The sequence below is a fragment of the Toxotes jaculatrix genome, chromosome 8 (genome assembly GCF_017976425.1).
Source record: "Toxotes jaculatrix isolate fToxJac2 chromosome 8, fToxJac2.pri, whole genome shotgun sequence".
Classification (NCBI taxonomy): Eukaryota; Metazoa; Chordata; class Actinopteri; family Toxotidae; genus Toxotes; species Toxotes jaculatrix.
Genome location: NC_054401.1, coordinates 10018485 through 10039895, shown reverse-complemented (window position 1 = coordinate 10039895; position 21411 = coordinate 10018485). Strand labels below are relative to the sequence as shown.

Below are 21411 nucleotides of genomic sequence, written 5' to 3'. Positions count from 1 at the left end.
CGTCTCATTTTTCTGTTTAAAAAGTTTGACATTGCATGGACAGAGCAGCTCCGTCAGTAAGCGACTGCGGTTGTTTGTTTGCTGCTGTAAGTGGATAGTGGGTGGAGGCAGCGGTGAAAGCCGGTAAATATTAAATCTTAAACATTTTAATATATTATTATTATCAATATTTTTTTATTGTTATCATCAATAATAATGACAATAATAATAATGTTTTTAACGTTTTAATATATTTTATCAATATGAAATAATAATGATTGTTTCACAGTTAAATAATAGGCTAGAAATACATTTCCCCCCACAACGCCACCAAACCCTGCAGTTTGACCTAAAACTTCTCTATCTGAAACAGTCATGTTTAAAACACAGCAGCAACATTATGATCTCTGTCGTATGCTGTGTCGCGGTTACACGAGATCGAGCTAGTCTGGTCGGACTCCGGGACTGTCGTGTAGTGTATGTAGCTGCGTGTAGCTGCCACTTAGCTTGTTAGCCTAGCTGATTAGCCTTAGACTAGCTCCGAGTTGCTCCGAGCTAAGTGGCCGGGTTCTCGGTCGGCTGACCCCGGCTGACCCGTAGAGTAACCGACTCTTCGCCAAAAATGGAAAGTACACTCCCACTAAAAAGATGGCGCAGCTCAAATCCCCATGGTTTGGTTACAAAACCGACTCCAAAACCAGTTGGTGACGTCACAGGTGCTACGTCCATGTCTTATACAGTCTATGATGTTAATGTCAGCATGCTAACATGCTAATGTTGGTGTATATTTTTTTAATGTTCACCTTCTTCGCTAGTGTGTTAGCATGTTAGCATTAGCTATTTAGCGCAAAATTTCAGCTGAGGCTGGCGGGAATGCCTTTTGTGTTATAAACCAAATTATTGGACAAATTAAACTTTTGACCTGATGATGGCGCCACACAGTTACACAGTTCATCATAAGGGGGACATGAACCAAATTTCTCTGTAATATGCCCTAAAGCTGTTAAGACATTTCATTCCGGTGGTTCATGGTGGCGCGAGATGAAAAGTCAGAGGATCACCAATGTCAGAAGGATTTATCCTCTGGACTGTCTGTACAAAATTTTATGGACATCCATCCAGTGGTTGTTGAAATAGTTTAGTCTGGACCAAAGAGATGGACTCAGCAGACATTCAACAACATCCATAATCTGTCACCTTATTCTCTGGAGAGAAGCATCATAGATAGAAGCATTATAGATGAGAAATATGCAAACTTTTACACCAGTTTCAAAGTAGCTACAACATAAATAACAGAATAGTCACCTTGATGTTCTAATATCACCTTCACAATGTTAAAGTGTGAACTTCATGTTTCTCAGGTTCCGCTGATCAGCAGCTTTGAGTCAAATCAGAGTTTGGGATCTGCTGGGATCAGCAGCTGTCTGAGAACAGAGACGGGTTTCCCACATGCTCTGCTGATAGTGAACGCTGATAGGGAAGCTGATAGTGATTCTGCCCATCAGATTCAGCTCTTGCTGTGGTGCAATTTGTGGTACATCAAGCTGACTGGTCTTCACATTGTCCTAGTATCACTGATGGGTAATTTTTAGAAATACTCAGAACACAGGAAATATCCAATGGTGGAAAGATACTAAGAACATTTGCTAAAATATAAAACTTCATTTTGATGATTTTTCATATAAAACATGTGCTGATGCTTTATGTAATGAATTAAGCTGGCCAGCAGTACATTTAAGGAATAAGTAATACTAAACTATATATATTTTATACTTCATATGTAAATACTTTTATAAAACTAAGTATTCTGACTTTGTTACTCACTTAAGTAATGTAGTAGTGGTAAGGCTACAATAAAAAAAACAAAACTACTTAAGTATCATCAGTAAAATGTACTTTCATGGCCCCTTTCATGTGATTTATATACCATAGGATTATTGTCGCTGATGCAACATTTTTATTGCAGCTCTTCTGAGTGAAGTAAATTGACTAAACTATTTTTTCAACTTTTTTTTCCAACTGGGAAAAATGACTGGAAAAGAAAGAAGAAGATTTTTCTTTTAGCTGAACTATGCATCAGTTTGAGAATATTAGAATAGGATCATTTAGATCATTCAAGTTTAGAGACAAAGCAGCTAAGGCCTGTTGTTATAAATGATGACTCTGTAGTGAAATTTATTAAAATTACACCAGTCCAATGAGTAAACCTGGTGCCTTTGTTTTAATAATGATCATTGAGCTCTGTTGTGTGAAGTCACTCTGAATAAGAGCATCTGTCGACTGTCATAAATGTATGAGGGATGTCTGTAATAACTGTTTGCTGTGGTGTCCCAAAACATATTAGCACAGTGTTGTGAAAGAGATGCTGGTATGTATGTTCAGAAACAGTGCACACGCAAACCACAAAATCATGTTTTTATGGTGTTATTGTTTCTTTATGAAGACATTAACAGACTGGAAACCACTGGTCTTTATGACGCTACTTAAAGATGGTGCGCTCCGTCTGGTAAACAGCTATTATCTCCACAATACTAAATGAGTGCCCCATCTGCAACCATTACCAGGGCCTCCTATAGAGTCTCCCTAAACCCTGTTTATCCTGTGGTAAACCGGCCTGTTAGTCATGACCTATAAGTGGCGCAGCAAAATATCTTTGCACTACAACTAGGATGAGCAGAAGTATTGTAAAAGGCAGCTGATTCAGCAGTTTACAAATAATTTATCTGTGGAAATGAAATCTGTGATTCTGTGTCAGTCAGTTACTTTAACTCCCTTGCATGAAAAGTATATCATTATAATTAATAATTTCACAAAACAAAACGAACCATGAGCTTTGTTTCCCAGCTTCAGAGGAAAGTGACATGCCCTCATTGGACATGATGTTTCCAGCCTCCAAATGATCATTATGGTCTTTGTGATGTGGCAATTACCATGTTTGTGATCATTCCTGTTGACACATCAATGGTGCTCAACAAGTTAAATCATCGTGAATGGAACTAGTTTTCTATTTGTGTGTGTACAAGATGCAACATGTTGAAAAAAATCACACATCATCTCCATACTGACTCCAGCAAATAATCCCAGATGCAAAAATAATGCATCACGGACTATCAGGCCTTAATATCTGGTTTAAATTACAAACCACCATTCAGACATACATGCTTGCAATTTCCAAACAGGTTTCCTCAGCAGTTCACTAGAAACAATGATGGAAATGTGTTGACTGTCATGATGTTGCAGAATTTTCATAGTGGCCATGCAGGTTTTGGTGGTAGTTAGAGGAATGCAGACAGGCCTGGTCATAACAGAGGTCTACTGGAATTAGGGACTGGACCATTGTCACTTCACTTTTAAGGTGACAGAATCAAGCCAGCAATTTCAGATCAGCATGATAAAGGAGTTCCTGGTCAAACGGTGAGTTGAATCTTAAAGCGTAACTTTCCCTGTGGGATCTGCGGTGAAAGTCTACCTGCTCATTATGCCCTCACTCTCTCTGTCTTACCTGTCTGTTGTTCACTCACCCTCCTTCTCCACCCATTCATTCTCAATCCTTCCACATGTCTCCTCCCTCATGGCTGGGTCTTATATAATGGTCATGTCACAGGGATTTCACTTCTCCTCAGGGACATTTTATAGGTGTTGCTTCTAATTTTGACAGTGTTATGACTGAGTATCACCAGACGTTGAGGAGCAGCACTTTCGTTGTTTAAGGGTAAGACTAAGGAACTTTTGTTTTTATTCATTTGTTTTTTTGTATTTTATCTTGAAAAGAATATACATTTAAAAAAAACATACCAAAAAAAATTTTCCACACTAAAATGATGAGGTAATTCCTGCCTGCTGGTGTAAACTCTTCTATGATTAAATGTAGAATTTTGTTTTCTCATCCACAGTTTGTTTATTCGAGTCAAACATCAGGTGCCAATGTCTCCGTCTCTGGCCAGATCTGCTCCTAGCGAGCTCAACCATTGGTGGAGCCAGCTGAGGTTTCGCTTTCAAAACAAGAAAGGATGGAACGAGATGTTGGATGAGACATTTTTGCTCCACACCAAATAGTGAGAAACTCACTTTCAAAGAAACTCATTTCAAAGATAAAGTAGATTGTGTCATAATCAATGACATGTAGGTGTAAAGCCTGTTAAAATGGTGTTTTGCTTCTGTCTTTCTTCCTACAGCATAAATGACATTCCTCTCTTCTATGCATCTAAAACGAACAGCGTAGGCTGCATCAAGAAACTGCTAAGCTTTGCATCCACTAATATCTTTGAGAGAGGTGAGGCTGAACTGTGAATTCAAACTTCACTGTGTTCATATTTCAGTGTAGCACTGAGTCAGTTGTACGTTTATGAAGCTGTAATCTTCTCATTCAGGTGCTCTTGGGGAGACAGCGCTTCACATTGCCGCGATGAATGACAACCTGGAGGCTGCTGTGGCTCTGATGGACGGAGCTCCCGAACTCATCAACGAGCCCATGACCTCAGAGCTTTTCCAAGGTTGAAGACTGTAAAGTCACAGACATAGGCACGAGCACAAACACATAGCTAATCATATTGCTGAAATTTTGTTTTGCCGGTACGCAAGTAAAGTTACCAACGTTATGGTCTGTGGTTAAAAAAAATAAAGTAGAGTAGAATAGACAGGTTGAGATAAAAAAAAAAAAAAAAACAAGGGCCGAGGCCAGTTTAACCCATTCACTCCCTAGTGTTTTTGTATATTGTCATTAATCAAGATCTCTTATGAGCTACATGGATGTACTACATGTTTTTGCTCCTCTGAATCACATTGGATGAAAATACTGGATATAGCTGAGCAAAATAAGCCATTTTTGATCATAAGAAACAGCAAAACACACATCGGTTTAATGTAAGTGTTACACAGCAGGCAAAAATGATGCAACGATAAACAGTTAATTCACAGTGGGCTGATGTACACTGTCCATCTCTGCTCTGTCTCAGGTGTTACTCCTCTCCACATTGCTGTGGCGAATCAAAACACCAATCTGGTCCATCACCTCATTAGTAGAGGTGGCGATGTGGTTACCCCTCGAGTCACCGGCTTGTACTTCAGGAAGAGGATAGGAGGACTCATTTACCACGGTATGTTAGAATGAGTCAGCCATGTATGAAGGGGCTATACTCAGGTAGTTGAGTGGGTCAATCATTCGTGGCAAGGATGGACTGACCATCAGGTTGCCATCCACAGATGTGTCCCTTAGCTCAAAATGCTCCTAATGAATGTGTACATGCAAAAAAAAGGTAAATTGAATGGAGCAAAGCATTTCCCAAATAAATGTATGTTTGTGTGCTAAGTGACACAAAACAGATGGTGTTTGAAAATGTGCATTTGGTTAACAGGTGAGCACATCCTGTCTTTTGCTGCGTGTGCTGGGAATGAGGACATTATCTCCATGGTAATCAACGCAGGGGCCAGCACCAGGGTCCAGGATTACCGAGGTATGAAATGTTGCCTCTTGGAGTAGGGTATTATTTAATATCTTTGTACCTGTCTGTTTTTTAAATTATTGATATCTTTGCTTTCTCTTCTTGTACCTCCTCTCTTCTGTCTACACACTCTTGTTTTTCCTCCTTGTCTTCTCCCTAGGCAACACAGTGCTTCACATTTTGGTTCTGCAGCCCAACAAGTTGATTGCGTGCCAGGCCATTGACCTGATTATGGCACGCGATGCAGAGCTGGACCACTCAGTGCCACTCGACATGGTGCCCAACTACCGAGGCCTTACACCTTTTAAACTGGCTGCCAAAGAGGGAAACATAGTGGTGAGTGAAACCCGGGAGGGCTCACAGGGTGAAAACCCAACATGAAAGGTGGAGCAGATTATTTCGCTAATCCTCTCTTCACTGCTGTGATTCCCTCTGTCTCTCTCAGGCATTTCAGCACCTGGTTAATAAAAGACGTATAGTCCAGTGGAGTCTGGGCCCCTTGACCTCTAACCTGTATGAACTGACGGAGATTGATTCATGGGCCGACAATATGTCAGTGCTGGAGCTTATTGTGAGCAGCCACCAGAGAGAGGTACTACACAATCTACCAATATCTACCACAATTTACAGTACTGAGGAGAAATCATAGGCTAATTTGTGAGAAATTGTTTTGATCTGCCTCTGAGAAGAAAATAAGACATTCTTTCTCTTCTCCAGGCGAGGAGCATACTGGAGGTTACCCCTGTGAGGCAGCTAGTCAGTCTGAAGTGGAACCTGTACGGAAAACATTACTTCAGGTAAAGTTTGATGTAAGTCTCTGAAGTCGAGTATGTGAACTGCACTAAGCCTTGTTTTACAATGTTTTCTCTCTCTGTCTTGTGTCAGGCTGCTGCTGTTTCTGTATCTGCTGTACATCGTGATTTTCACACTGTGTTGTGTATATCGCCCCCTGAAGGACGCTCCGGAGAACTACACACAGTCAGACATGGAGAAAACCGTCCGGATCCAGAAAACACTCAATGTGTGTTGGAGTTAATGACATGACTTATTTTTATTTCAGTGTGACCACATAAAACTATAGTGTGTTACCATACATAAGCAGGACCATGAACAAACCTCAACTGCACTTGAACTGCACTTAAGCACAACTTTAGGGATTTTACACGTTAGCTCCACTATATTTATTTCACAGCTGTAGTTGCTGTTGTTACTTGTTGTCACTTCAGAGATTCAGATTTTGTAAGTATCTCATATATCACAACTATATACAATTAATTCAAATGTTAAGACATTTTGATGATAATATTCTGATAATATTACAGCACTTGCACATGTTAACAAGAATTTTAATTTTTATGAAGTGGTATCGCAACTTTTACTTAAATAAATGTGCTCTGTATTTCATCTACCATTTGACCTTGTGAGATATTTTCCCAAAAATTAGTAAATAGTTCTACTTTTAAATAAATATCACGTCCTTGTGAGAAAGACAATCCAAAACCAAGAACGAAAACCAGGAGCTGTAACCTGTATGGATCTTACTATTTGTATTGTGCATGTGACATGCAGCCTAATACTAAAAAAGTGCTTTAAATATTAAACTCTATTTCCTCTTCCCATGTCTCAGGAGAGTTATGTGACATATGAAGACAACCTGCGGCTGACAGGAGAAATCATCAGCGTCCTGGGAGCTTTTGCCATCCTGTTGCTGGAGGTGAATTTATGAAACATACTTAATTTTCATACATAATGTATGCTTTATTACTGTGTATTGCACAAACACACATCCTGCTGTATCCTTCTCTTCCGACAGATTCCTGATATACTGAGAGTGGGAGCAAAGCGCTACTTCGGCCAGACAGCACTGGGAGGCCCCTTCCATGTCATCCTGTAAGTACAAACACTTCTGAGGAGTAAAACAAAGCACACTTTTCTGATATACCTTCCAACCTTTCTGCTGCTGTTTGTGTTGTTCTGACCAGTATCAGCTACGCCTGCTTGGTAGTGCTGCTGTGTGTGTTCAGAGTCAGCGAGGTGCAGGCAGAGACTGAGGTGATGGCAGTGTGCTTAGTTCTGGGCTGGTGCAACGTCATGTTCTTCGCCCGAGGTTTTGAAATGCTCGGTCCTTTTGTCATCATGATACAGAAGGTAGGATACAACTCAGTGTGGTCAGAGTGATACATGCTGCTGGAGCTCATGACTAATGCAGAAATAGAAGCTTGTTCCATATGCACCTGTACCACCTTTTGAGGTTCAACTATTTGTGTTTTTACACTGAACTACATCTCATGTCTCATTTCCCTCTAGATTATATTTGGAGACCTGACAAGATTTATGTGGCTGACTGTCATTGTGCTCATTGGCTTTTCCACCTGTGAGTATGTTCTATGAGACAGGAACAAACAAACCTTTAATTCTTACAAAGCTTCTAAGAAAAGAAGTTTGTTGAAATAAGACTTTTCAGCAACATAGATCGTGTCTTTTTCTTTTATTTTCCTTCTCAGCCCTGTGGATGGTGTATATGACCCAGGTGGCTGATGCCATCCCTTCATATCGCTCCTTCCCCATCACTCTCTTCTCCCAGTTTGAGCTCAGTATTGGCCTCATAGATCTGCCTGTGGACCATACCATCATTACACCCCCCATCGTTCATGTGTTACACTTTGCCTTCTCTGTGGTCTCCTGCACCTTGCTGCTAAATCTACTGATAGCCATGATGAGCGACACACACTGGAGGGTGGCCCAGGAGAGAGATGAGCTCTGGCGAACTCAGGTGACACACACATATGGGCTGAAGATATGCAAACAATACATCTAAAGGCACAAATGAATAGAAACACCTTGTCGTGTCCCTGTGCATTGCTGTGTAATAGTAAGAGCTATAATGATCTGCAGGTGGTGGCCACAACTTTGATGCTGGAGAGGAGGCTGCCACGCTGCCTGTGGCCTCGGCTTGGGGTGTGTGGGCTAAACTACGGCCTGAAGGAGCGCTGGTATCTCAGGTAAGAGTGTACTGCAGTGGCAGGAACAGAAACACTGGCTTAAAGTGAAACAATGTGCAAAACGACAACAACAAAACAACAACATTCTGACATAGAAACATGCATAACAAAGCTGACATCATATGAAGTGTGGCGACATAGAGTAAAACCTTTTTTAGGCTTACTATTTTCACTAAAAATAATCACATGGGTAGGCAAGTTTATCCACTGACCAAGCCTAAGGAGCCTTTAATGCACCGCAGCCACAAGTCATGTTGTGCTGTGAGTGTGAGTAAGAAGCACAACTCTTACTTTCTTGCTGCTACTATTATTATCACCTCCACGTACAGACTACAACAAATTTAACTCAGACATTTTGGGAAATGTACTAATTCACTGTCTTTGGAGCCAAGTAGCTTAGCTTACAATAAAGACTGGAAATAGGGGGAAACAGCTAGCTGGGATCTGACCAAAGGTAACAAAATATTTACTGGTGCCACTTCAAACATGTCGTTTTTACACTTTGGTTTTTGTACAGACTAAACAACCAATGTATAACAGGTTCATCAATGAACTTCAGAAGCTGGTAGGGATTGTGTTACTTTTAGGCAGAGCCAGGCTAGCTGTTCCCCCCATGTTTACAGTCTTTATGCTAAGCTGAGCTAACTAGCTGCTGGCTGTAGTAGCCTTGTTACTGTAAATGACGCAAGAATGGTATGTTGTCTTCCAGCATTCTTTTTCTTTTTCTCCAAATTTTCTGTGGAACTATTTCTAAGTTGCTGTAGTCTGTCGGTGTGGTAGGGGTGATAATAATAGCACAGTATCAGTAAGAGAGTGAGAGTTGTGCTTCTTACTCACAGCACAACATGACTTGCAGTTGCAGGGCATTAAAGACCACTTAGGTTTGTGGTCAGTGGGCAAACATGTCTCTATACAAAAATAAAGTATATTTCCCAAAATGATGGACTATTCCTTTAAACAAAGAGGGTGTTTGATGAGGAAAGCTGTGGGTTCACCAACAATTAAATGACATTTCATCTCCAAATAGATCAAATACCTGTAGATAACAGTTTTCAGTGTAAGACCGTTTATCTTGACACACCTGTTGCTCCTGGTTTACTCTATCCTCTTTGTAGGGTTGAGGATAGAAATGACCTGATGTTTCAAAAGATGCGACGTTACATCAAAGCCTTCTCCAAGGAGGATGAAAAGGAAGCAGAGGCATCGGAGAAGACTGACATAATGAAGGAAACGAGCTCAGGAACCCCAAACCTCAGAACCAAAAACAGAGCCGGGTTTAAAAACAGGAGGGCTCTGACAGGCTGGCAGATGATTCGCCACAGCGCTTTGGGTTTGGAGATGGAGAAGGAGGACCAAGAACAGTCTACACTACAACAAGCCATAGACAACCAGGACATTAAACTTGTGTAGAATGAGATTCTGCCTGAGCCTGAAGTGTGTTTTCTGCGGCCTCCCACCATCTCACAGTCCTGACCATACTTCGTAGACTTCAGTGATCTAACTTGCAAGAAGAGGACTCCACTATCTCGGTTTCTCTATATAGTCAAAAGTGCAATTATTCCTGCAGTATTATGCTATAGAAAAGAGTGTGTTATTTTTATATATAAGCAATATAAAAAATGTGTAGCAGTAATATATACTAAGCTAAAACAGAGTGAAATATAGACATTCAACTTACTATGTAGATGCATGACCATTTTTATGAGAATAAACCCTCTATTTGTGAGAAAGACAAACAGTAGTATATGAAATCATTCAGTATATTAGTGTGTCATTCCGTGCTTAGTGCTTTTACGGCTTTAAAAGAATCATTATTGACATATTAGAGTCCAAATTACGCGACACAATTCTGCTAGAAAAGATAAGTTTAAAAAATCTGACTAAACATGCACAGGTTTAATACATAAAAATCTATTACCTACAAAGCTTCATTCTCTTTTTTTTGCTGGATACTACTGATTGAAGTGGAAAGTGGAAGGATATATGACTTGAAATGTTATTGACAAGTTGATACTTATTGATACAGAATTGGTTTGCTCATTTTTCTGTTAAAAAGGATGATGCTCTCAGAGGTGCAGCTGGCAGATGAAGTAGGTGTGGGCTTCGCATGACGCTTTGATCCAATTCTTCTCAGGTGGGCTTTCACTGTTCAGGATCCCACAATCCCCTGGTGACTGATTTTCGGCCCAGTAACTGCAAACAACAGAAAATTGTATTGACTATTATGTTGTGATCACAGAAAAAGAAAAAGGGACGAGACACTAAAAAGGAAAAAAGAATCACCTCTCCTGCAGCACGGTGTTGTTGACCCAGGTCCATCTGTTTGCTTTGTTTCTCAGCCCAATCCAGTATTTTAGGTTCCCTTCCTTGGACAGAAAATTCTAGCAGAGAGAGCACCATTCGCATTTAGACAAATACACTGTGCAAATTATTACCATATTACCATCAGGGAAGTATGTGAGTATGACCAAGAGTTTAAGTGATTTCAGATCCACCTGAACTCTCTGGCTGGTGATAACAGCCAAAGATCCTCCTCTAGAGGTGCAGTTCCTCTGGCTCTGATCCCAACTCAGCCTGAAGGTGGACAGGTAAAAACACGAATGTTCAAACGTCAGCCACCCGTCAGCACACTGCTGGCAGCCAATATCTGGAAGGAGAGAGAGATTCAGTTCAGAAAATGTTGAAAAAACAAGAAAAACAAAAGGTCGCTCTGCTAATGTGAACTACATTCCTGTTTAGATGTCCTCCAACATTCCAAAGCACACTTAAAGCTTTCAGTCACCTTTGTTTTTCCTTGTCGTTTTGCTTTGTATTTGCACTCTTGACCATATTTTGTGTATTTTCATATGTTTGTGCACATACATTTGTCCTTATGTAATCAGGAATTAAGTCCAAGAGGAAATAATAAAATTGATTAAACTCAGCTGATTTTTTTCCCCCAAATTAACCAAAATGTTCCAAGTTCTCTAAAAACAAGCACATGAGCTAACTTCCTCTATTTGAAAAAACATTTCTAAAAATAGAATTATCACTTAAAACATGATGTATGAGAAGGAATCATCTGTTTTTGATATAGATGTTTCTTTGGCTTGTACAAGGTTTTCTGCGTCATATTTTTGCTCCTGGCATTATACTCACGACGGGGTTGAAGGTAGGGGAACTGGGCTTGGCATTGGTCATAGTCGCAGGGCTTTGCAAATGAAGGGTTTTGCTTGTCCACTGCAGTTGTTTCCTCTCTTTCCGGGCAGACTTTGGATCCAGTTTGGACTAGAAATCAGAGCACAGTGGGAGGGACTTTGAGGGAAACAAATAATGCCTACAGGCTGCAGCAGTGTAATCGGCCACACTTGTTGTATTCCTGTTTCATCTGCTGTTATGAGAAAAAATACATTAAAAGCAAAGCGATCCTGACATATGTTGTCTTTTCCATATGCTTTTGATTCTGCACTGCCAATAGTAGCTACGGTCCTTTTATAATCTGCTTTGGTGTTGCAAACATAATCCACCCGGCAGTTCTTTGTTTTCAAAGCACTGACATTAAATCAGATCCATGGCTGCAGATACTCACGTTTCAGACTGAGGACAATGACGACCAGCAGCAGGATCAGGCAGATTACAGTGAGGAACAAACACAGAGCACGGTACAGATGTGCATTTCCCCCAGTCTGTTTGCCTGAGGAAGAAGACAACAAACACATTAGTGAGATATTTCCATAACCACAACACCGACCACCATCGAGGCTTAAAAAAACAGCAGCACCTTTCTCCCCCTCCAGTTCAACCGACAATTTGGATGATAAGTTTTCCTTGGTTTCATCTTTTTTATCTTCACCATAACTGCGACAGAATTTTATATACATGGAGAAGAATGTCCTGGGATTTGTGAGGAAGCTCGCTTGCCCTTTCTTGCTCCGTCTTCTTGTCCTGTGAACTCACGTCTGCCTGCAGCACTGCAGTTTTAAGACAACCCCCCTCCCACCCCCTGCACTCTTGTCTCGTCACCATAGCAACATGACCTTCACTGATTCCTAAATTAATCATGGAGAACAGTGCTAGACTTGTCCTTCAATTCCCCACAACTTTTACTGTATCTCTCTGTGTTGCTGTCTTTAAAAATGAGTGTGTGAGAGGGTAAAAGAGACACAGGCAGATACTGATGGCCTCCAAAACAACAGATAGGCTTCACCCCCTGAGGCCATTTCAGATCAGATCACTTCAGACATGTGTTTGCGTCAAACACAGTTCAGAGACATAACATATGGTTCGTCATTGATGCAGAATTGAAACATTTGTCTGTAAATATGTGATTGAGGAGAAGAAGCTTATATAGCAACAGGGAATCAGACAAAACCTTTCTCAAGACACTTTAGACAATCAGTCTCTTTCCACTTGAACCTCAACAATATAAACTAAATATTTTTCATTCTTTAAAAGAAATGGCCATGATGTGAAACAAATCATGTCCTAATTGTCATTAACATGGAAAAATGTAAATATGCTAATATGTAAAAAATAAGAAAATATGCAAAAAGTCAAGGAAGCAAACTAAAGACAGCTGGTAGCACATTCTGTTGTGCTTTTTCACCCAAGGGGGCACTTGTAGGTTTCAGCAGTGAGGATCACTTCCGCGTTCAAAAAGCTGCAGTTCCTCGGCTGCCGCTGGGAAGGTGGCTCGCTCTTTGCTAAAGCATCGGCTGGGCTAGGCGGCTACATCCAGAGGCCTCCGGCTACCTCCAGTGGTTGACAGGGGCTGCAGTGTCCGTGTTTGTTTGCCAGTGTTCAGATAGGTTTTTGTGACTGTATGGCTTGTTGTAGTGTAGACTGCACTAACCGATCATCGAAGGAGTCTGTGTTGCAGTTTTTTCGGTAAGTACATTTCTCACTATTTTACCTGGATGTTTGCACTAATTAGCATGTATTAGCATATTTAGCCGCTGGCTTATGACTTCATTGCCGATTTATGGTCGCTGCTGATACAGATAGAGGACCGGAGCAGCTAATATTTGGAACGCTGTTGCGGTGTGTTCCGTGCTCTCAGAGTCCGTTTATTGCGGGAATACTAGGCTGCAATTTTATTTCGTCTCATTTTTGTTTAAAAAGTTCGACATTGCATGGACAGAGCAGCTCCGTCAGTAAGTGGCGGTGTACCGCTGTAACTGTAAATGGATAATGGGTGGAGGCAGCGGTGATTTGAATATATTATTATTATTATTATCATCATCATCGTCATTATCATTATTATTATTTATTGTTGTCATTAATAATAATGACAATAATAATGTTTTTAACGTTTTAATATATTTTATCAATATGAAATAATAATGATTGTTTCACAGTTAAATAATAGGCTAGAAATAAATTTCCCCCCACAACTCCACCAAACCATGTAGCTCCACCTAAAACTTCTCTATCTGAAACAGTCATGTTTAAAACACAGCAGCAACATTATGATCTCTGTCGTATGCTATGTGTCGCGGTTACACGGGGTCGAGCTAGTCGGGTCGGACTCGGGGGGTGTCGTGTGGTGGATGTAGCTGCCGATTAGCTTGTTAGCCTAGCTGATTAGCCTTAGACTAGCTCTGTTGCTCCGAGCTAAGTGGCCGGGCTCTCGGCCGGCTGACCCCGGCTGACCCGTAGAGTAACCGCCTCTCTGCCAAATATGGAAAGTACACTCACACTAAAATCCAAGATGGCGCAGCTCAAATGCCCATGGTTTGGTTACAAAACCGACTCCCCGAAACGAATCGGTGACGTCACGGGTGCTACGTCCATGTCTTATACGGTCTATGATTTCACCATGTCATTGTCTTCTTTCTTCTTCTTCTTCTTCTTTTTTTTTTTTTTAAATCGGTGCAATGTAACAAAACTAAAGACATAAAGACTAGTGGATGTGTCAGAATCTACAGACATTAAGACAGCACGTAAAAACAGTTTATAAAAGCGATCAATATAGTTATGGTGTGAAGGTTTAGGAGGAGTTCATCAGGTGCAAGATAAATTAGGTCAGTACGTACTAACAAAACATGATAAACAGATTTGTGCCTGCCTAAGCCTAACAAATCATTTTAAATAAATATTTATATTTTAGGAAAACAGTGAATTGTGTTAATTACTTTTGCAAAGCTGTATTCACACTAATGTAAAACTGTGCCTAGTGCAACAAGTATTGTTATTGCTACTGAGAACACATTGGTAGCTGATATTTTCATCTGTCATGGGAGGAAAAGCAGAACCAATACTAATAAGAATAACATCAATGATGACTCTGTTATATTCAAGAGTCCCAGGAAACCATGCTATTATCTAGGCCTATTGCTTTTTACAGCCTAAATGTTTTTGTCCTTATGAATTGCTTGTTAATTTTAGCGTAATTTAAAAGTATATTTTTACTCCCCATTTATACAAATTAATGATGTAAACTATGTTAAATTGTATTATATTTTGACCTCATTCACAGTAAAATCTTCAAGTTTAAGTCAACTATAAGCAAGGATGGAGCTCTCATGTTGGTTAACACAAAGAATGTTACTTGCTACTGGAGCTGAAGTAATTAATTATCAAATGGCAGAAAATTGTCAGCAAAATTAGTAAATAATTCATTGCTTGAGTCATTGACTGAGCAACACTTTTTCTAAGTCCCCTGTGAAAGTATCCTGACTGTCAAAACAGGCTATTAAAATATGTCATCTCAGGCTCTAGGAAGTTGTGATGTGCATTTTTCACTATTGTCAGACATTATAGAGACCAGATGACTAACAGATTAATTGAAAAAACAATTGGCAGATGATTCACCAGTAAGAAAATGAGTTAGCTGCAGCTCTACATATTTTAACTTTATTTTGATGCAATGTTACAAATATACAATAGACTGTATAATTATAACAGTTGCATCACAGAAATGCAAAGACTTAAAAAGAAATTCAAAAATAACTTTAAAATAAAAGTTAATTAAGGTGATTTTTTAATGATATATTTTTAATATTTTCAGCATTTTATTCTTTTTCTAAAAATAATTTAAAATGAGCCTTTGTGGAAATAGCATTGATGTTTTGAAAATGATGGGGTAGATATCTGAAATTTTACCAAGTGTCCCTCTTTTGTGTTTATTTAAGACAAAACACAGATCTAAACATATCATTAAAGTTTTTTTCATAGAAGTCTATAGTTCGTTCGATTATTATATTCTAGGCGTATGCTTTTTCCAGAATTTGGTTCTGATGTAATGTTACAGCTTTGCTTCTGCTTTGTTCTATTTTTTGTTCTGTTTTATTTGTCTGAATCATTTTTTTCTGAGAAGCAGAAAGATCAGGAGCAAATATACCGAAACATGGAGACCAAAATGCAAAGCCCTCGTAACTTTTTTTTGTGTATGATGAAGGAGTTTAAGAATAAAATGCAGTTTTTCATGTTGTGTCATATGAAAGACCTATAAAAAACATATTTTTTTTTTCCACAGAGAGTCATACGCATGCTATGAGGCATGCTGAAACATACCGTCTTTTGGTATTTAATAATTATACAGTACACAGATGACATGCATTTTATACAATAGTGTACCTGCTTTAGTTTTAACTGGAGAGTCACCAAAACAAGCTTCTGAATAGACGTCCTCAGGTAGATTTTGTAGTCTGCAGTAAGGGTCTGGTTCTGCTTCCTCTAAAGCTTGACAAAAATACAGACAGACAGATATTACAACAGGAGACATAAACCATCTGCAGTTTTCACCCAAATATTCAGTGTACTAGTAACTAAAATAACTAATAACAAATTTTCCATTAATAGTACATTTTTAGTGTTTTATTAAACTTTTTGGAAAAATTTGTCACATAGAAATATTTTTGTCAAACAACATTCCAATCAGGTACATGCCTAATTTTCCAGCCTACAACACCAGCTTGTGTCTTGGATCCTTATTAACAAGTGAATTAATTAAATGTCTGGTACCTTCAGTTTTGACCTCCAGCATCGGTTTACTTGCCCCTTCGTCTTCTTTGCTTTCCTTCTCTGCGTTGAGCTTATTCATCTCCATGACTCTTCGCTTCTGTCTCTCTAACTTTCGTTTTTCCCGGGATGTCTGACAGACCTGGCTAGTCAACTGACAATGAGGTTATATAACCTTTTATTCGTGCAGACACTGCAGTTGAAATACCGGTTGCAAGACTAATGTAGCAAAACTAACTTTTTCATTGGAAAAAAATAAAACTTGGTGAAGACAGAACACTTCCCCATAAGGATTTCTCCACTGTCTATGTTCTTCCTCTAAAACACATCTATAAAGTGGACAAGTGGTTCTGGGGGAAGGTGCTTGTATGCACACGTTGCTTAACCACGCACTTCAGGCATCTCTTGTATGAAGATCATGTGGTAAACTCTGAAAAGGGTCAAATATATAAAAAGATAAATATAAATATATTCTATGCACAAAACTAATGAGTTTTGAGGTTTTGATTTAATTTTTTAATTTAAATTTCAGTGTTTTTTCTATTTAAATATAAAACCACAGGGTTGACAGATGGAAACACACATGCGCAATGACAGAAAGAAAAGAAATCAGAAGTTTGGCTTTTTCATCTTTATTTTCCACAAAAGTTTGATATTAATTTACAAAAGAAAAAAAATACTATTTGCATTAAATACAGATGACTGAGAAAGGCAGAGAGCTCTCTCAACATAATTTCAAAACTTTCAACAATACTTCCTTTTATATGCTTTCTTTCTTTCTTTCCAACCTTCCTCTTTCTTCTTTCACCATGTAAGGAATCAACATAACTTGAAGTGTAATAAAATGCATTATGCTCAACCCCAGAATACTGACAAAGATAAAACCCTACCAGCAATCCCTTTCTTCCACCATGTACTGTAGTTACTTATCAAAACTAATATCACAGAGAATAATAGTGGTGTGAAACATTACAAACAGCCTTAACTTTTTATTTCTCAAACAGTCTCACTTTGTCTCATCTCATTCTCTCTCTGTCTCTTTCTCCAGTCTATTGTCCTCCCTCAGGCACCATACACACTCTCATTGCTGTAGGTCATGTAGAGAAACAGGTCCTCTTCATGGTGCTCCTGGAACACATGAAGCAGAGAATAATGAATGATTTTGCATGACAAGAGTACTTAGGAGTGTCCCCACCAACTGACGTGTCTGAACTAACCATATAAAAACTGCCCAATAAGCAAAACAGAACTTTTATTACAACATGATATGTGTAGTCAGCAAATTATGTGAATGCCTAATTTAATTACTTGGGTAAAATAAAGCTTCTAATACAATTGCTAAAAACAACAATAAATACATGCTGGCTTTGTTATACCCATCCTTCAAAAAGCTCAAAATACACACGAACTGCTGTCTTCTGAGCACACAACAAACTGCTAGTTTCAATTTCAGAATGGTCTGGGTTTTTTTTTTATTTAAGTGGTGTTACTGGAAGGCTATTTGTGAGACCAAGGAAGGTGAAGCAACACTGCTGTCTAAACAGATTTTATCTAGCATAGTGTAGCTGGCAAGACTTTCCTGGTATGCTGTGCTGAGGGTGAAAAATGTTTGCATGAAAGCTGAAACACCTCAGTAATGTAGCTGTGAACTCATGTATCACTTTACAGGAGGACAGTGACCTGCAAATGACTATATATTTAGGGAATAGACACCTATTCCCTAAATATGTTTGTACTCCTGCTGGTAATGTGTGTGTGTTGGGGAGGATCCTCATGTGAACGTGTGTGACGAATAGAGCAGTACCTCATATACAGCAGAGAGAGGGGAGCTGGATGGGGGAAGGGAGTTGTTGACAAAGAAGAAGAGTGCCTCCTCTGGTCTCAAAGACACACGCTGACGGATCAGGAAGCACAACTGGCCCACTAAAAAGGGGGGGGGGGGGGGGTGGTCAGCCAGGATCACACAAATTAGTTTCATTTCATGTGAGGAGGAAAAAAACTGTGTATGGAATTTTGAGGCACATTCAGAGACAGTAAACACAACATATGAATTGAAAGAAAACGTCAGATTTAATCAAAAAGACAAACAAAGCTATAAACAGTAATTTGTAATTACAAATGGAGATCCACAAAACTGGATCTTGAACAGTTTTACTATCTGGCTATACAACATTGACCATGACTCAGTTCCTGTAAGTGTCCCAGTGATCTTTTTCAGTGAGCCTGCACACACAATACCAGGAAATCCCGTAACTGGAACCTGGACATCATAAACCTTATTAAATACACCTGTGCCTTCCCTGTTGTGGCATGTCAAGATGTATGCTGTGACAAAGGTCTATACACTCGGAGCACAAGACAGACACAGGTCTGTCAAAAATACAGACAGATTAGTGTCAGTGTGATTGGTTCATCCAGGTTTGGATGGTGCGTCATCAGCGAGTTAGTTGGCAATCCAAGCCTGAAATGGTCTTGTCCAAGGTGGCTTACGTAACCATTAGAGTTAGACTGATAAATCAGTCAGGTTAGTACTTCACGCTGTACTTGCTTATTGCAGATATATCTGTGTATAAGTAACAAGAAACTGCAGTACAGAAATGCCAAAACTGGTGTTTGAGCTGCTCAAATCTTAAACCAGTCCCCTTTTTCTATGCATTCTCAATATTCTGGATCTGGCCTTGTGAAGTTTTTCCTTGTGTGTGTATGTGCGTGTGTGTGTATTTCACCTGTTAAATCTGAGGGCACTAGATATTTCTTCTTATCCAGTTCAGGAGCTCGTGACCTCGGGGCCCTCTCCACAATGATCTAGTTAAAAAAAAAAAAAATCAGTCATCATTAACAGAGAGACAGATTGTGTTCATGTGCTTAAAATCTAAACAACCACCAATAAATTCACACAACTTTACAGTTGAGTTTACGTCATCCAAGATCTAGTCTTTTATTGACAGAATTGACCTTAAATAAAGCTTTAGATGTGATTATAAAACAGAACTTCCTAACCCAGTTTAATTGACTGAAGATCACTAACGCTAAATACATCATGTTATAATAAAATAACCCAGTTTCTGCACTGACCGGTATCTTGTCAGGATGTTTGGCCCGAACTCTCTCTCCCTCTGCTCTCCTCACCTCTAGAGGTACTGAGCGCTGGTACTGACTTCCCATCTGAAAACAACACAAGGGAACAAAAAAAACACAAGAAAACATCAAATCCCACACAATAGCATTATTTACCAAGTAGACAAAGGAGATAGAGGACTGGCTGACTTCACCAACCAGTGTATTCAGTCAACAAGTGATACTGGCAGCCTGAAGAGCACATCTTTGTTTATTGCTGGATGAGATGCAGTTGTCTTTTAATCAAGTGTTTTGTATATGATTGTATAATTATATATGTATATGTGTATATGTACCTAATACTAAATGTGGTATCTGGTTTTGCTGTATACTGACCACTAATTTTCAGCACAAGTTGCAAATAAGCTGCTTGCTTTATGACATTTTTGGATTGACAGAGAGAAGAAGCTGACACAAGTAGTCGATGAACTGATTAATCAATAGACAGAAAAAAAATCTAACTTTTGAATTGATTTTTCAAGCAATAAAGTAAAAAATGCACATTATATGATTTTTTTAAACTTTTTTTTTTATTTCACAGACTGAACAATTAATCGAAAAATAGAAACTGATAGGTCAATGAAAGAACTTTATTTGTCCCCTGGGGGGCAATTAATCAGCTATGAAAATAATCGTTAGTTTCTGCCCTAAGTTTATTTACTGCATTGGCTCAAAAACACGTCAAAACTGGTCCACCTGTTCATCTTCTAAATTAATGAATTCTAAATTTAATTTGAATTAAAAACACATATACATTTACATTATGATTTAAAATACTACGATGTTTTACCCCATGCTGTCAGACATGGGAACCTTATAAACAGAATAAACAGAGTTCCCGATCCTCTCATGATCAAAAACCCCAGAATTATCCTCTTTCACGTGATCTTTCATGCCACTGTTTACAACTATCTCTGGGCGGAGTAAACAGCAGTATCAGTATGTACAGAGTGCAGCTAGCGATTTAAAAAAAATCACCCACATGATATCCCATCAACGGAAGCCACTAATGACGGTCAAACTGATCATACTTATCATTTTTGTTCAGTGTACACAAACAATTGTTTTGGTTTTGATATTGGTCACGATGACACACGGTTGTGGTGGCTGGGGTCATCGTCAAGTGAGGCCACGTCACTTTTCACAACAACAGCCCCGAGATAAGCTAACCTGCCGCCTTTCTGAGACGGATATACTTAAATCAACCAAACCAACTACGCGAATCTATGTAATATCTACAATCTTTAACATAACGCGCATAGGCTGGTTTTGCGAACGGCAAACAACGGTAGAAATCAGTTAATAACGGTAATGCTAGCAACTGCGGCTAACGGAGCAACAAGGCGTCACTGTTCACATACCTTTGAAAGACAAAAACAAGTTTCACAGATCCAGATATAACCCGCTGGTCCCTTGCGTCGTAAACTTTCTCAAAACAAATGCACGGATTCAACAAAAATTAGCTCAAAAAACGGTCATAACGTACAGAAATGCAATCAATTTCAAAGATGTCGACTGGTCTACTTCTTCTGATCAACGAAAACAACAATACTGCAGAGCCCGCCTACCAGATCTGTGGCCAATCAGAAATGAGGTTAAAGATTGACGGTAGAATGTGACCATTCAGAGGAACGAAAGGCAATTTTGCATTGCGTCCATTGGATTTGAACTGCTGTCTATCTACATTTGTTATCGGCCCGTTTTGTCTGAGTGATGGCAAATATAACCAATAGCAGGTTTCGGAAACTGGGACAGGCCTCATGGGGTCACGCCCACGGCCACGCCTCAGGCAGGCTACGTGCTTAGCGTGCGTACTTCTTTTTTTCCCATTATCTGCACTGTTCACTTTGTTCTGTAAACAGCTCCTGCAGACTTATGCCAGTAATTACATGCAATTCCTAAAGACTTGCTGTGGACATGCAACATTGCTG

The 21411-nt window shown here is 39.4% G+C and overlaps 4 protein-coding genes across 5 annotated transcripts in view; 2 read left to right on the top strand and 2 right to left on the bottom strand.

The window, feature by feature from the left end:
• The window catches only part of ephb6 (eph receptor B6), a 36311-nt gene extending 33629 nt beyond the window's left edge, over positions 1 to 2682 (top strand). Inside the window, exon 19 of the transcript XR_005894386.1 lies at positions 2671 to 2682. The gene's annotated coding sequence lies outside the window, so the exon portion shown is untranslated. The remainder of the gene's footprint in view (positions 1 to 2670) is intronic.
• Positions 2683 to 3602: 920 nt separating this feature from the next.
• Positions 3603 to 10009, top strand: trpv6 (transient receptor potential cation channel, subfamily V, member 6). The gene is made up of 17 exons (XM_041044186.1): positions 3603 to 3691; positions 3873 to 4034; positions 4155 to 4252; positions 4350 to 4472; positions 4935 to 5075; positions 5334 to 5432; positions 5581 to 5756; positions 5866 to 6012; positions 6138 to 6217; positions 6306 to 6441; positions 7048 to 7134; positions 7234 to 7310; positions 7403 to 7568; positions 7728 to 7794; positions 7925 to 8193; positions 8316 to 8422; positions 9538 to 10009. The coding sequence occupies exons 2-17, from the start codon at positions 3904 to 3906 to the stop codon at positions 9830 to 9832; spliced, it is 2199 nt and encodes a 732-aa protein (XP_040900120.1). The 5' UTR covers positions 3603 to 3691; positions 3873 to 3903; the 3' UTR covers positions 9833 to 10009.
• Positions 10010 to 10104: 95 nt separating this feature from the next.
• On the bottom strand, positions 10105 to 16676 carry si:dkey-26c10.5 (uncharacterized protein LOC563797 homolog). 2 transcript variants are annotated; one of them, XM_041044305.1, is made up of 7 exons: positions 16367 to 16676; positions 15980 to 16084; positions 11991 to 12095; positions 11561 to 11689; positions 10918 to 11069; positions 10706 to 10803; positions 10105 to 10615 (listed from the first exon to the last, which is right to left on the bottom strand). In XM_041044305.1, exons 1-7 carry the CDS (start codon positions 16449 to 16451, stop codon positions 10489 to 10491), a joined length of 801 nt encoding a protein of 266 aa, XP_040900239.1. In that variant the 5' UTR covers positions 16452 to 16676; the 3' UTR covers positions 10105 to 10488. The 2 variants fall into 2 exon arrangements, with proteins under 2 accessions (XP_040900239.1, XP_040900240.1); XM_041044306.1 differs by lacking the exons at positions 15980 to 16084; positions 16367 to 16676 and adding an exon at positions 12183 to 12370.
• A 303-nt stretch (positions 16677 to 16979) lies between these two features.
• zgc:92606 (uncharacterized protein LOC100000242 homolog) lies at positions 16980 to 21036 on the bottom strand. Its single transcript, XM_041044360.1, has 5 exons — positions 20842 to 21036; positions 19439 to 19528; positions 19090 to 19168; positions 18168 to 18286; positions 16980 to 17491 (listed from the first exon to the last, which is right to left on the bottom strand). The coding sequence occupies exons 2-5, from the start codon at positions 19526 to 19528 to the stop codon at positions 17426 to 17428; spliced, it is 354 nt and encodes a 117-aa protein (XP_040900294.1). The 5' UTR covers positions 20842 to 21036; the 3' UTR covers positions 16980 to 17425.
• Positions 21037 to 21411: the final 375 nt, after the last annotated feature.

Bases quoted from the DNA above. Each gene is read 5' to 3' on its own strand.
- trpv6 (XM_041044186.1), top strand. From the start codon at position 3,904: ATGTCTCCGTCTCTGGCCAGATCTGCTCCTAGCGAGCTCAACCATTGG. The intron at 4,253-4,349 runs GTGAGGCTGAAC...CTTCTCATTCAG, and splicing joins CACTAATATCTTTGAGAGAG to GTGCTCTTGGGGAGACAGCG. The intron at 7,795-7,924 runs GTGAGTATGTTC...TTTCCTTCTCAG, and splicing joins GCTCATTGGCTTTTCCACCT to CCCTGTGGATGGTGTATATG.
- si:dkey-26c10.5 (XM_041044305.1), bottom strand. From the start codon at position 16,451: ATGGAGATGAATAAGCTCAACGCAGAGAAGGAAAGCAAAGAAGACGAA. The intron at 16,085-16,366 runs GTACCAGACATT...ATTTTTGTCAAG, and splicing joins GCTGGAGGTCAAAACTGAAG to CTTTAGAGGAAGCAGAACCA. The intron at 10,804-10,917 runs GTGGATCTGAAA...TCTCTCTGCTAG, and splicing joins TCACCAGCCAGAGAGTTCAG to AATTTTCTGTCCAAGGAAGG.
- zgc:92606 (XM_041044360.1), bottom strand. From the start codon at position 19,528: ATGGGAAGTCAGTACCAGCGCTCAGTACCTCTAGAGGTGAGGAGAGCA. The intron at 18,287-19,089 runs GTGAAATACACA...CCCCCTTTTTAG, and splicing joins AGTGCCCTCAGATTTAACAG to TGGGCCAGTTGTGCTTCCTG. The intron at 17,492-18,167 runs GTACTGCTCTAT...CATGTGTTCCAG, and splicing joins CTCTCTCTGCTGTATATGAG to GAGCACCATGAAGAGGACCT.